A 14,111-nucleotide genomic window follows, 5' to 3' on the forward strand; every position below is an offset into this window, starting at 1 on the left:
AAATGTGCTGAGTTACGTCTTGAAGACCACCTGAGCTTCTAGGAAGTGTTTTCGTACATATATATATATATATATATACTGTACAGATGTGTCTCATTTCCGGTGTAACACTGCTGGAAACCGAAGAACGTTATATTACAAATGCGTTAGAGATGTTTTACTTTACATATGGTTGGGAGAAACTGTTCTTAAGTGTTGCTCAAGTAAAATAAAGATGACATATGGAGGCTGATTGGAAAAGAAATGTTAAACGGATCAATCTATAAAGAATGGCACGAAAATTATCTAAATAGTGTTGTAGATATTAGTGGAAAAACACTGACAGCTCGCGAAAGAGAACAGATTAACGATCTTCGATCACTGATTTCACGATCTAGATTTATTCCACAAGGTTGAACAGTATTTAGATTAAGAACCAAATAACCTTCGTTTTTTCTGCTTACCAGCTATAGTTTAAAATTCGGTTTCACGGGGCTAGTTAAAGTCTTGGGTAACAGGAATGTATTTTTAGGAATGAATAGAAGAAACTCGTAATTGTTAAAACGTTCTCTAAGAGTCTACTGGGTATGTTCTACATATTGGTGATTGTATTTTTACGTTATATAAGGTACATAGTATTTTGTGTTTCACAAAATTTTTCTTTAAAAATGTTAATGATTCTTTGTTTGTACTTGTCAGAAAAAGAGTCAGTAGTTTTTGTAAACTTGTAGATTTGACAATAAGCTTTAATACATGAATAACAACCATTCATTGGCGGGATGTAATTCAATTTTACATGAACAAGGATATTTTATAGACTTCTGCATTTCAGAAAATATCAGTTTAAGGCGATCGTTCACTTAGGAGATGAAAATTTTTTGTTTTGTGTTTCTTTTTCTTTGAAATGCGCGAAACATTTCTGGGCTTAAAGTGTTACGTATTAGCAAGAAGAATTATCTTTAAAATTTTAGTATCATGAACACGATAATGATAAGTACTGTAGACGTGGAATCAAAATAGGGATTTGCAGCTTGAGAAAGTAATGTGGACACTATTTGTAGCCTAGTTTGTTTAGTTTCTTTTTAGAGTCTCTAGTCGTAAGCTTGAAAATATTGTCTCTGTATTTTAAATCAGTTTGTTTCTCTATATTTTTGTGAATTTTAATTTCAATTTTAAATCACCTTGTTATTCTGTTTTAGGATATTTTCCAGCTGAGTTCTGTTTGCTTCATAGTGAATGTACTGCGGTTTGTCTGTAGGATGTTTATACACATTAGTGTGTAAACTTCGTTCCTTTAAAAGACAGTGACGTCAGGAAAGTTAATGTGGGTAGGAAAGTAATTAAAGGTAAACTTAATTGTTTTGTAAAAGGTGTTGGCCTATCAAATTTTTAAGTGATTCAAAACCGGCTGTTCAAGTGAAATATATATCATCTAGGTAATGCTTCCATGTTTGAGGTTTTACAGGTCTTATTTGTAAACGCTAGCTTTCAGTATGACCCATACAAATATTGGCATAAATGAGGTCATTTTGGCACTGATTACAATATCATTAATTTGAAGTTATTGTTCATTATTAAATTCGACGTTGTTCAGAGTTAATACTGGGAAGATTGTTTGATTTTGAATTTCGTGCAAAGCTACTCGAGGGCTATCTGCGCTAGCCGTCTCTAATTTAGTAGTGTAAGACTAGAGGGAAGGCAGCTAGTCATCACCACCCACCACCAACTCTTGGGCTACTCTTTTACCAACGAATACTGGGATTGACCGTCACATTATAATGCCCCCACGACTGAAAAAGCGAGCATATTTGGTGCGACGGTGATTCGAACTCGCGACCCTCAGATTACGAGTCGAACGCCTTAACCCACCTGGCCATGCCGGGCCGACTGGGAAGATAAATTAGTGTTTGAAATTTTGATAGATTAGAGAGGGTTAAGAAGGACTTCAGAGTTTTTAGTCCTTTATTACACGTAAAATCAATTACGGAACACAGGTCATTTACCTTTATAAAGTGAAAATAAATACAATTAATAGTATGTAGGACATACCCAGTAGCCTATTGGAGAACTTTTTATCAACCACGATTATTCTATCAGTACTGAAAAAAAAAAAAGATATTCCTGTTGTTCAACACTTCAACCAACTAAGTGATTCTATTAACGATATTAGGTTTGGCATGGCCAGGTGGTTGAGGCACTCGACTCGTAATCCGAGGGTCGCGGTTTCGAATCTCCGTCATACCAAACATTTTCGCCTTTTCAGCCGTGGGGGCGTTATAGTGTGACGGTCATTCCCACTATTCGTTGGTAAAAGACTAGTCCAAGAGTTGGCGGTGGGTGGTGATGACTAGCTGCCTTCCCTCTAGTCTTACACTGCTAAATTAAGGACGACTAGCGCAGATAGCCCTCGAGTAGTTTTGCGCAAAACTGAAAACAAACCAAACTATTAACGATGTTACTCTCATCGGTGCTAAAAATGATTTTAAAACTAAATTTGAGAGAGATAAAAGAAGAGTATTGGATTGATAATTTAAACTCTGTTCAACCTTGTAGAATAAATCTAGATTTTGGAATCTGTGATCTCCGATTATTGGTTTGTTCATTTAGTGAGAACTTTTAATTTTTCTTCATAATATTTCTAATACTTACTATTTATTTGTGATAATTTTCCATACCTGTCTTTAGACATATATCTACTTAAGATTTTTTTTCCAGTCAGACTTCATGTGTCACCTTTATTTTACTTTAAAACACTTGAATATAGTTTTTCTTGACCGTTAGTAAAGTAAAACTTCTTTGACAACTTTTTATATAACGTTCTAGTTTCCGGCCGTGTTGCACTGGGAAAGATACTTTCTTGAAGCTCAGGTGACCTTAACGACGTCAGTCATATATAGTTACGTCACCATTCCCAGTATAGTATGATTCTGAAAATGAAAGTTCTATCTTTCAAAAAAACTCGGGATATGGTAATTTTATCATGTTACGTTAAGACGTTTTGAATCTACGTGTTTTTCTGACATTATTTACAAATACATGCGCGTATTCTTAATTTCGGTTAGAGCTATGCCATTTTTAAAAATAATTTCAACCGTGTACACTTTATGTGTTCAATCTACAACGTATTTATTCAAATGATCGTACTGAAGAATGTTTTTATCTGTATAGTAAAAACGAAGCTATGCTTGAAAAATTGCAAGTCGTATTTTACAAAAAATGATTTCATTTGTAGTATATGCTTGTACAGAAATTTATGTTTATTTATAGAAACAAGGAAGAGAAAAACATTTTTCAAGTGTGAAGACATAGTATGGTATTATTATACATATCTGACAAATACTTATTAAGAAGATCAGTAGATAAATGCGAAACAAACACATACCATATGCAGACTTAAAAATCATACCATTTGAAATAAATGTTTTGATTTTTAATGAAGTATTTCTTTATAAGCAGAATAAACAAATCATTTCGTTTTTCTTTCACTACTAATATTTTCAAAAAATATAGAAATCTTCTGATCCAACTATATAGATTCATCGCATAAAATCTTCGAATCTGTAACACTGCTACATTGAGGTGGTTTAATAGGAGAAAAAATCTTCGGAGATTGTTCGCACTACTTCTTTTGGTTTGGTTTGAATTTCGCGTAAAGCTTCATGAGAGCTTGTTTGTTTTGTTTAATTTTGGATTTTGCGCAAAGCTACACAAGGGCTATCTGTGCTAGCCGTCCCTAATTTATCAGTGTAAGAATAGAGGGAAGGTACCTAGTCATCACAACCCACCGCCAACTCTTGGGCTACTTTTTTACCAACGAATAGTGGTATTGATCGTCACATTATAACGCCCCAGCGGCTGGAAGGGCGAGTATGTTTAGTGTGACGGGGATTCGAACCCGCGATCCTCGGATTGCGAGTCGAGCGCCTTAATCACCTGGCCATGCCGGTGTGTCTTTTGAAATACAGAGCTTATTTATTTTTAAAGGAACTTTAATATGACACCCAGCTTTAATCATGCGAAAGTATTTATAATAATGTGGCAAAAACCCAATTTAATGACAAAATTATGACTGATCTTAATTAAAGTACATGTTGTGATTTATTGCTAATTTTCGGTTATTTGATGTTGTTATTTGTTATTAAGCACAAAGTTGAACAAAGGGTATTGAAACCGGTTTCTAGCAAAAACCTCAGGCATACCACCATGTCACTGGGAGGGGTGTTCGAATATTCTATGTGTCAAAGTTTAATTAATAATATAAAACTCAGTATTATAACCTATCTCTAAAAAGCTTTCATTTTATATTCGTCCTAATTTGCATATAAGTGTAAATATTTTTATAACTTTCATTCCTTTATTATGGTTCGTTAATAAAAAAAGTTATGTGATTATAATTACTGAAGATATACTTATCACTAGGTACAGTTGATCAGGAAGGATTTTCTCCTTTGGGTAGCCCCATTACTCTCCAGAGGAAGGGGTCTGTTTATGGTTCTAATGTTCCACTCATCACAGAACTAGGTACGTAGAAGTGGTTCCTAACTCATTCATTATCCAAGAGCTTATAATCAAGATAAAACATAGCAGTGTTGCGAATTGTAAGAAGAGATATAAAGTCAAAATGAAGCTTTCCTTAAACTATATACACTGAAGTATGTCCCACTGTATACTTCCATTTAGTTTTCAGTAATAATTTTATCCATCTCAAGAGTCTGGAGACATTTCACCAGCTAGACAAGTTTCCAATATTTATTGTAGATGGTAAATATCAGTTAGTTATACTGAAGGTAAGTGGTAGAAGATACCTAAAGTGCAATACTTTAGAGAACAAGATATGTCTTACGTTGAGGTAATTACGAGTTATATTCAAGATTCTTTATTAAGGTATCACTGGACCTACACGGCGTGCTTGTAATGCTTTGCTTTTATTCTTTCTTAGTGAACGACTCGAATGTTCAGTTTATGGACCAAGACGACGACGATGACCCCGACACAGAACTTTATTTAACACAGCCATTTGCATGTGGGACAGCCTTTGCTGTCAGTGTTTTAGATTCCCTGATGAGCACAGTACGTTATTTCTGAGTTTTGTTATCTTTATTAATGTTTCTGGGATTCTACCCTTATCACGTTTCCTTCAACTTGTTTACTTTAAAACTTTTCTTACGTCACCACTCTTTTTGTTTGAACTGTTACAATACATTACTAAAATAACTAGGGTTAATTTTTTTAAATAATAAAGGATTTAATTTTAAAGTTACCTTATCCACATAATTTTTAACACTATTTTTTTAAGTCTTACTAGACTTAGTAAATTATATTGTCTCTTCTGAATAATATACAAATTGTTGAGTGAATTTTTATAACATAAGCTATTTTATCTCATTTTCAGACGTACTTCAATGCTAACGCCTTAACACTGATTCGTTCGCTAATTACTGGAGGCGCTACTCCTGAATTAGAACTAATTTTGGCAGAGGGCGCTGGTTTGCGAGGAGGCTACACAACACCAGACACTGTAATTAATAGAGATCGCTGCAGAGTTGGACAAATATCACTATACGATGGACCTCTAGCCCAATTTGGAGTAAGAATTTATAATATTTTTAACATTATAAATTAAGCCCCAAGTTAAAGTTTGTTTGTTTTTGAATTTCGCGCAAAGCTTCACGAGGGCTATCTGTGCTAGCCGTCCCCAATTTTGCAGTGTAAGACCAGAGGAAAGGCAGCTAGTCATCACCACCCACCGCCAACACTTGGACTAGTCTTTTACCAATGAATAGTGGGATTGACTGTCACATTATAACGCCCCCACCCTGCCATGCCGGGCATCATGTAAGAGCTCTTTTACCAAGTTACTATTCCAGGTCAGCTTACGAAATTGCTCGTGTGATTCTCAAGTTGTAATATACTAATATCATGGAAACTGGAGTGTTAACCTTGGTATCAAACTGTAGTTTCTTATCAGCACGTCACCCAGTGGCTTAGCGGTATGTCTGCGGACTTACAACGCTAAAAAGCGGATTTCGCTACCCGTGGTGAGCAGAGCATAGATAGCCCATTGTGTAGCTTTGTGCTTAATTAAAAACAACGACAACAACTTATCAGCATTATTTACTAATGGGATATTGGAGTGAAAGAAATATATAAAAACAAAAATTGCAATTTACTTTGCGAAATATTTAATTTCTGCTGTTAAAACCAAAACCACAGTTGCATATCTGTAATGATGAAATGTTTAATTTATCAAAGTATAAATTAATTGAAACAACATTTAGTATAGTTGTTTTAAATCAAACACAAAGCTACACAATTGTCTATCTGTGATCTGCTCACCACGGATATCGAAACCCGGTTTTCAGCGTTGTAGGTGTGCAGACATTCCGCTGTGCAACTGGGGGGGGGGAGATTTGATATAGGTTGGGAATTAATGGGTTCTTTTTAAGTAGATTATAAATTTTCAGCAGCATTGAAATAGAATATTGTGTTCGGTTCTTAAAGTATATTTTGTCTTTTCTACTGTTTGAGTTCTTTGTTTTCACTCTTGTACAAGGAACACAACATTATCTGTTGAATCATTTTTTTTTTGCATTTTAATGTTACATTTTGTGCTGTTAATAATTTATTTCAACTTAGGAGGGAGGAAAATACGAAGATTTATTTATAACTGCACTGAGAAATTATGGTATGCTTTGTATCGGTCTTTATCGGTTTCGCGATACCAGCTCCGGCTGTGAAGCATCTTCTAAGCGTTTCGTCATCACCAATCCACCAGCTGAATTTACACTGCTGCCATCTGACGTGGTAAGTAAGCGTTATTATTAAAACAAGTTTTTTTTCGTGTTTTTTTTTTAATGCAAACCATTAGTTTTACTTTGTTAACAAATGACGTCATAACTTAAGAGTAAGTTATTTTATTATGATGGAGATTGCTTCGTAAACCAACAAAACCCCAGATCTCTGAAACTACCACACCGATTATCATAACTGGTAATATAACTAGGCAAAAACTCGGATTTCGGAAACTAGGTAGTATTTTTATAGCTGAGCAATAAATAAACCAATTAAACTTTTCATAAAAATGATATGTTTCAGATTTAACCAATAAAAATTACAAAAAATAAATTTCAAATATAAAACAATGAAAAAAACAAGTTTAAAAACATTTTTGATGTTTCTTGAGTGAAAATCTCATGAGTGTTGCAACAGAAAAATCAGGCACTTTCTTTGATAACTGCGTCTAGAAATACTTTAATAAAAGCTACCCTGTGACGTAGTGCTGTGATAATAGCTCATTTTATATTAAAATTTCAATAAAATCCATTTTCTCATCATTAGTGAACATTATTGAATATCACTTATAGGTGCATTGTTATAGGATTGTAAGACAACTACAGAAAAGGCCAAAGGCCCAATAGCCTTCCGCTGGAACTGGCAGTTATACTTGCCTGGAGAGCGGGTATTTACATTGGCATTAATTAATTGACATATTTATATATAGTATATAAGACGATTTACTTCTACCCTGTTGCCTGCTCTCTCTCTTTCAGACAACATACCTTTCCAGTACAAATAGTTCATTGCAATAATAAATCTTTTTTTTTCCCTGTAACTTCAAATTTTTGGTTCGGTTTATCCAGAAACACATGCAAAGAATTTTAGTTTTTTAAATTTATTTTGATATCTGATCTCTATTACTAGTACGAGAGATCTTATTATTAATAATAAATACAGTAATTTAATAATAAATGTTCTCGAAATAATGAATCTGTAATTAATAAGACAGAAGAAACTAACCAAAAAGTGCAAAAAATATACAGTATAACTATCGACCTAAAAACACCAGAGAATGTGTTTTGTATGAAATACATTGAATACTCGCTAAATTTTGGCCACACTTGCTTCTGAAGTGTGATAAGGACGTTGATAAGTTTCTATTCCGAATGATTAACATGTTTATTCTCTCGGATTCGGTAGGACGCACCACGAAATGTTGGTTACGTTAGTTATCGGTTAATATCGTACTTCATTACCCCAAGTGGTTCAGCGGTAGGCTTAAGGGGCTCATAACACTAACAAGAGGGAATCGTCAACTGCCGCGGCACTTGATTTTTTAAAAGGCAGTATTAGAACAAATTAATCTGAGATACCGTTGCTTCCATTTTATTAACTTTATCTTTGTGCGACGGCAACACCAAGCGTAAAGCGCGCATATACGCGATTCGATTTTACTGCTCATCAGTATCCTTACCAGCCTACCCTCAAATTGAAACAGTTTTAGGGAAGATTAGAATAAGTTGTTGTATGAGACTTTGGGCGTGGTCAGATACATCAGTCTTGAGGGCCTCATGAGTTCCGAACTGTAATCAGATCCTAAATCGGTCAGAAGATGATGAAGGTATGAGCCAAATGTTTCGTACTTGGAAAAAAGAACAAAAACGCAGAGCCGTTCAGCCGCGGCTAAAATTCGAGATTAAAAATTTAATAACACACCTTAATGGTTATTTTCTACTGCGGTACGTGTAATATTATCCTTTCCGTGAACTGGTACAACAAAGTGTAGAGACATTAGAATCTTAACAACTATAATTTCGCTACCGTAGACACATTCATTTTATATTTTTACACAACGTCAAGGTTCGTCCGCTTAGCTAATCCAGTGCCGTGTAAAACGTCTTCATGTATCTTTTGAAAGCAATTATGAATTAAAAACCATTATGATTTTCAAACTCGGTAATTCTATGTAAATATGTTTCGCTAATTCCAATCCAAAATGCAATTAATTAATAAAGATGAAGCTATTTATATCTTTTTTGAAGAACATAACTGAAAACTTTCACTAATTCTTGCATCTACGGATATTTAAATAAAATTAGCTAATTATTTCTGTATTTTAGGTGTATGTGCTCCTACAGTTCGACCCTGGCATGGAATACAAACCCAATAGAGGAGAAGAACCGAAAGATGAACGTTCCTGACTCTTGTTTTGTAGCGCCTTGACAGACGGACCTTACTCTTTCATTTGACCAGAAATTCATAAGCTCACGCGATGAGTTAAGAAGTTCACATGTGTTTTTGTTGTTTTTTTGTATTATTAATTCTATAAACAATCGTTTCAGGTTCTATAAAACAGAAGATATTTAACAAAAAATGAACCTTCCAATTTTGGGGTGTCTTTAAAAAATGAATTAATTTGTGTAAGTCAGCACAACAGATGTACAAACACTGTGGTCTGTAATTATTGCATTATACTTGTAAATATGAAGAATTGCACTGTGAAGTACATGTGAATGTTTTCATTCAGCAAAGTGTAACACGAGCTTGGAAGCTTGTGGTTCTTTATTTTCCCGGTTTTTTAATATTAAAAGTAGCAATTATTCAACATTGTCTTCCAATAAGTTATGCATGTGAACTTCTGTTTTCCTTCATTTGTTTCGTATTTTTAACAACTTTGTGCATTTCTCTGTTCTACTTATGTTTTAAGTTCAGTTGAAATGGTCAAATATAAAGAGTAAGACGTGATTTCTTCAGATTTAATGATTGTAAGTACGTTTGATAAATGGTTTTTAGAACATTCCTAACCTTACACAACAGGCGGATAATTGATTGGCGTAAAAAAATCGGAAAATAATTAACAGCGAACATCAGATTGAAATAGCAGAATTATAACTCTGTACAGTCAAAGCCTGTTACATAAATCTGAAGGGGAAAAAATCGTCAAGGACGCTACAAGAACAAATTTACACGTTTTAAGAACAAAAAATAAATGCTTGCTATAAGAAACAAAATGTGCTTGTATTAGTAATAGTTTACCAGAAATGAAACCCTTTCCACTGATCTTTGCAACATTATTTACACGTTACTGGAAACTGTGTGAACGTTATATTTATAAAATGGCGAACCTTATTTTGATCACTACACTGGATTAAACGTCTAATTGTTGTAACTAGTTTGTTGTTTCTATAAAATGAATAGGGCTGCGTCTCTAGAGCACTTTGTTGTTTGGTCTGTAAATCTGATAGTTATATTATTCAGTAACTCTTTATACAGGATGATTTTTTTCTAGATTTGTTATCTCATACTTCCCTCATTCCTGTACCACTTTTCTTATAGCTTCTCATCTGTGGTTTGGTTTACTGTGTTATATTACATAAAGTAATTCACCACATGCAAATGTCGAGATATGTGTTTATTTTTCAATACTAATGCAATAACGGCGTCTATGTGTAAACTCAGACGTATTTATGTGGTTCTCTTTATACTGGGTAACCACGTGCTTTGTGCGAGCCCAGCCATCATGGCCAACTTTGTTTATATTGTGTTTAGGTAAAACAGAAAACCTATTTAGACATATATGCACGGAATGAAGAGGACTTTTATCTATATACGAAAAAAAAATCTGGATAGATATTTTCTCTTCGATTGCTCTAAGTGTGTACGTTCTCTGTATATAGAGATGTATAGATTGTACTCTTCTAAACTTCGGAGTTCAATATTGATGTATATATGTAAGTGTTTGTATGTAACTACATTGGCAAATGTATGTCCTTACGTCTCTCCATATATAAATAAAATGTAATTACTAAAACAAACTTGTTAACATTGGAACAAATTTGCAAAAATCGAAAATCGTTGCCTGTTGTTGTATTATTTTGTTTTTGTTAGATAATATCGATAGAATAATTTTCATAAATAGCATAATATTACCACAAGTTGTAAGAACATTCCATTAAATGAAAGATGCGTAAACGACAGTTTTCCCACCATTCGTAGCTATGTTTAAGCTGTTATTTGGTGTTTATACTCTGGTGAACTGTTATTTAATAACATTTGTAGAACATCGACTATGTATTTTATGATAACTGTTATAACTATCTTTATAGGATGTTTAACTGTTTTATGAGAAAAAGTGATGCAGTTAATAATATTATAGAATAACTTTTTATTTATAATTGATGTTAACAACGTCATCGTTATAAGTCTATTAACGTTTCCAATGTTACAGTGGATTAATTTAGGCCTATTGGTAAGTGTTAAACAAAGGAGTTAAAAATAACACGATAGAAGTAAGTGTTACTCAAAACTGTAAATACACGTAAAAAAATATTAAAATAAAGGGTGTCCGGAAACGGTGTAAAAATAATTGTTTACTTGTGTTCCCGAATTTATTCCTACAATTTTATGACGCCCTCTATATTAATTGTAGAAGCAATGCGCTTCAGCTAGTTTGAGCCTCTGCTGCATAAAGTTTAAAACAATGGCGGATTATGTCAATCCTTTAATACTTATAAGAAAGTATTTAAAGTCTTTATGGTACTTAAAATATAAAAACTGTTTTCAAAGTAATATATACTTTATACTAAAGTCAGTATCAACCTGAGAAAAGCTAAAATACATTTTATCTTAAGGATGTTAAAAACACTTTAAACACAACGTAGGTATGTACAATAGTTCTTAAATTTCTGGTACCAACATTGCATTTAAAAAGTGGTTAACTTGCGGTATGTTTTTATATTCTAGAAAGTTCAAAGTTTTAAATAAAATGCTGTTAAATGATTCATTTTCCAAAACATACGTGTATATCTATCCGGGCAACTTATATTAAGTAAATATGCGTTTGTGAAAACGAATACCGTATTTAAAGGCACCTCTCAGAGGTATTTATTAGTAAAACAAAGAATAAAATATTAAAACAACAAACTCAGTCTTCATTATTTCTCTCATTGTTTTAACCCTAATAAACATCAGTGTTGTGTAAAGAAGTATTTAATAGTAGTGCCTGTGCTGTGCCGAGACAATCTCTCTTAGTAAGTACTTTATAATTACAGTAGTGTAGGGTGTAAAGTAAAAATGGCATTAGTATAAATGGTACCAGTAATAATAAAAGGTAAGAACACAATGGTATGCTAAAATGGCATTAATAATTACACTGGTAAAAAAATTGTATAAGTAGTGAAACGAGAATAATTATCTCAGGTCTACGTAAAAGTCATACACATATTTTATTTCGTGTATTTTTTGGCTTATTGTAAGAAGTAGCACCATTTACTCCTCTTTATATTATTAGTGGTGCAATTTTAGCTGGTGCCATAATTATCAGTTTTATTTTTTTCTGAGATCCATAGTATAGGAACCATAAATATTGTGTGCAAGATGTGTCCGAGAAGTTGAGATATACTAGCATTTGGTGATGTAAAGTTCAAATTATACAATTAAACAAATCTTGTGAATAACTAGTTAATTTTTAGAGGTAAAAGTTCTTTGATGAATTGTGGTCTATGCCATACAGATAAAGTTTTGTGTATGAAGTCAATAGTTAATTGTTGAATTAAACTTTGAAGTAGATATGTATATATATGTTTAAGTTTGGCGGTATGTGCATTAGGATATTACTAAACGAGTTTAATGTCAAAGTGGTTAGACAACTTTATACTCCAGCGAGAAGTAAAAGTTCATTGCTTTATGGACGATAGAGTTTATATTTCCAAGACAAAATCTGTTCCTGAGGTGGTCGGTCATTTTATTTTTTGTGTACCATGTTATCAGCTTCCTATCCTAATGCTAATACTTTTAAGGATAGTAGAGCAGTAACCACATTAAAACATGTTTATGAAGAGAGACGGATGTTATGAAAATTAATCGTTAACTAGACAATATTTTAATATGTTGAAGAGAATCCGGTTTATGGTAAATAAAGTAGTGATAAAAACGTTTTCTTCAACGTATGTGCTTGTTTATGAAAAATAACAAAAATTGCAAACATTTAATTTTTGGTTGGCTTGGGTGAAGTGAAAGTTAAGGGATATTGCATTTAGTTCCTAAGGGCATGAAACTGTCGTTAGTGAAATTAAAATGGTTGTTCAAAATTCCAAGTGAATCTGTTGTGAGTTATATTAAAAGATGAAGAGATAACTATTTAGTTTCGTCATGTTTTTGTTTCAGATTTAAAACGATCACGTTGTACTTTGTAACACTCATTGGACTCCAATTGGTGTTAAATTATATTTTAATTAATAAGAGGGTTTTAATCATTTGGTTGCTCAGAAATATTGTTTTACAATTTTCATTAAAAACTAACTTTTGAATGGCCTTAATATTTGAATACGTTACGTGATATTAAAATATTTTCATATGTTCAACTATAAGCTACTCATGAAACACTAATATTTCAAACATTTTAAAAAAAGGTTCTTTCTATACTGATTTGTACGAAGAAAAGATACTTTTATAATTATATTGTCGAGGTTTGTGCATTATTCGATTTTTTAATCATCTTATAACTAGCAATAAGTTTCTAATAGAACCCAGAATTCTAACATGTGAAGTGAAGATATTTTATCCTATATTGGGGAGATTTTGTCACAATATAGCATTATAAATATAGACCGACTGAGCTGCTACAGACATGTAAGAAGACAGAAAAGTTATCTTTATTAAACTGTGTACAGCCAGATAAACACTTTTGAGAAAAAAGTAACAAACTCGAAACACAAATGTAAATTTTTGTGTAGGAAATTTTGAGTCTTGCTGACAAAAGTATTAGTGAAGTAAGATCATGCTTGACGAATGTTTCAAAGAGAAGACAGTTTGGTGGATTATTATAATCTCAATGCACTCTTTGTTGGATCAATAAAAGATGTCTCAAATGTTTATTTGTCTCGTCTAATAATATTTGTGTATGTTATAAAGGTAAACACACAAGATAGAAATTAGTTTTCAAACCTTATCAGAAAACTTTAGTTCAATCTCGTGAGTTCCGAATGCAATTTATATTAGCCAAAGATCTACAGTTTTTGTTCAGTTATCAACATGTTTAAAACTGTTTCTTTAAGTTATCGAACTATGTATACAAATATGAAATATTTTTACAACTGTATTACATTTGTACATTTTTACCTGCCTTGAGAATACACACGGAACTATGTTAGAGTTGCCGAACGATATGTATATATGGTACTTTTACATTGTTATCACATTCTTACGTTTTGCATCTGCCTAACGTAGTTTTGAACTAACTGGAAATCAATTGCAATGTTTTATGTTCACTTAGCAAAACTAGCTACGTAACTTAGTTCAGTTTAGTCACAAAACGTTTGTTTGTTTGAATTTCGCGCAAAGCTACTCGAGGGCTA

General features: G+C 32.8%; 1 protein-coding gene across 3 annotated transcripts in view; it reads left to right on the plus strand.

The window, feature by feature from the left end:
- The window catches only part of LOC143246322 (calcium-activated potassium channel slowpoke-like), an 86,297-nt gene extending 72,666 nt beyond the window's left edge, over positions 1–13,631 (plus strand). For all 3 annotated transcript variants that reach the window (XM_076492856.1, XM_076492857.1, XM_076492858.1), the window contains 5 exons: positions 4,399–4,500; positions 4,919–5,049; positions 5,372–5,566; positions 6,616–6,783; positions 8,877–13,631. In XM_076492856.1, coding sequence (XP_076348971.1) covers positions 4,399–4,500; positions 4,919–5,049; positions 5,372–5,566; positions 6,616–6,783; positions 8,877–8,957 — 677 coding nt within the window. In that variant the 3' untranslated portion in view covers positions 8,958–13,631. The remainder of the gene's footprint in view (positions 1–4,398; positions 4,501–4,918; positions 5,050–5,371; positions 5,567–6,615; positions 6,784–8,876) is intronic.
- Positions 13,632–14,111: the final 480 nt, after the last annotated feature.

This window comes from Tachypleus tridentatus, chromosome 3 (assembly GCF_004210375.1).
Source record: "Tachypleus tridentatus isolate NWPU-2018 chromosome 3, ASM421037v1, whole genome shotgun sequence".
Lineage (NCBI taxonomy): Eukaryota > Metazoa > Arthropoda > Merostomata > Xiphosura > Limulidae > Tachypleus > Tachypleus tridentatus.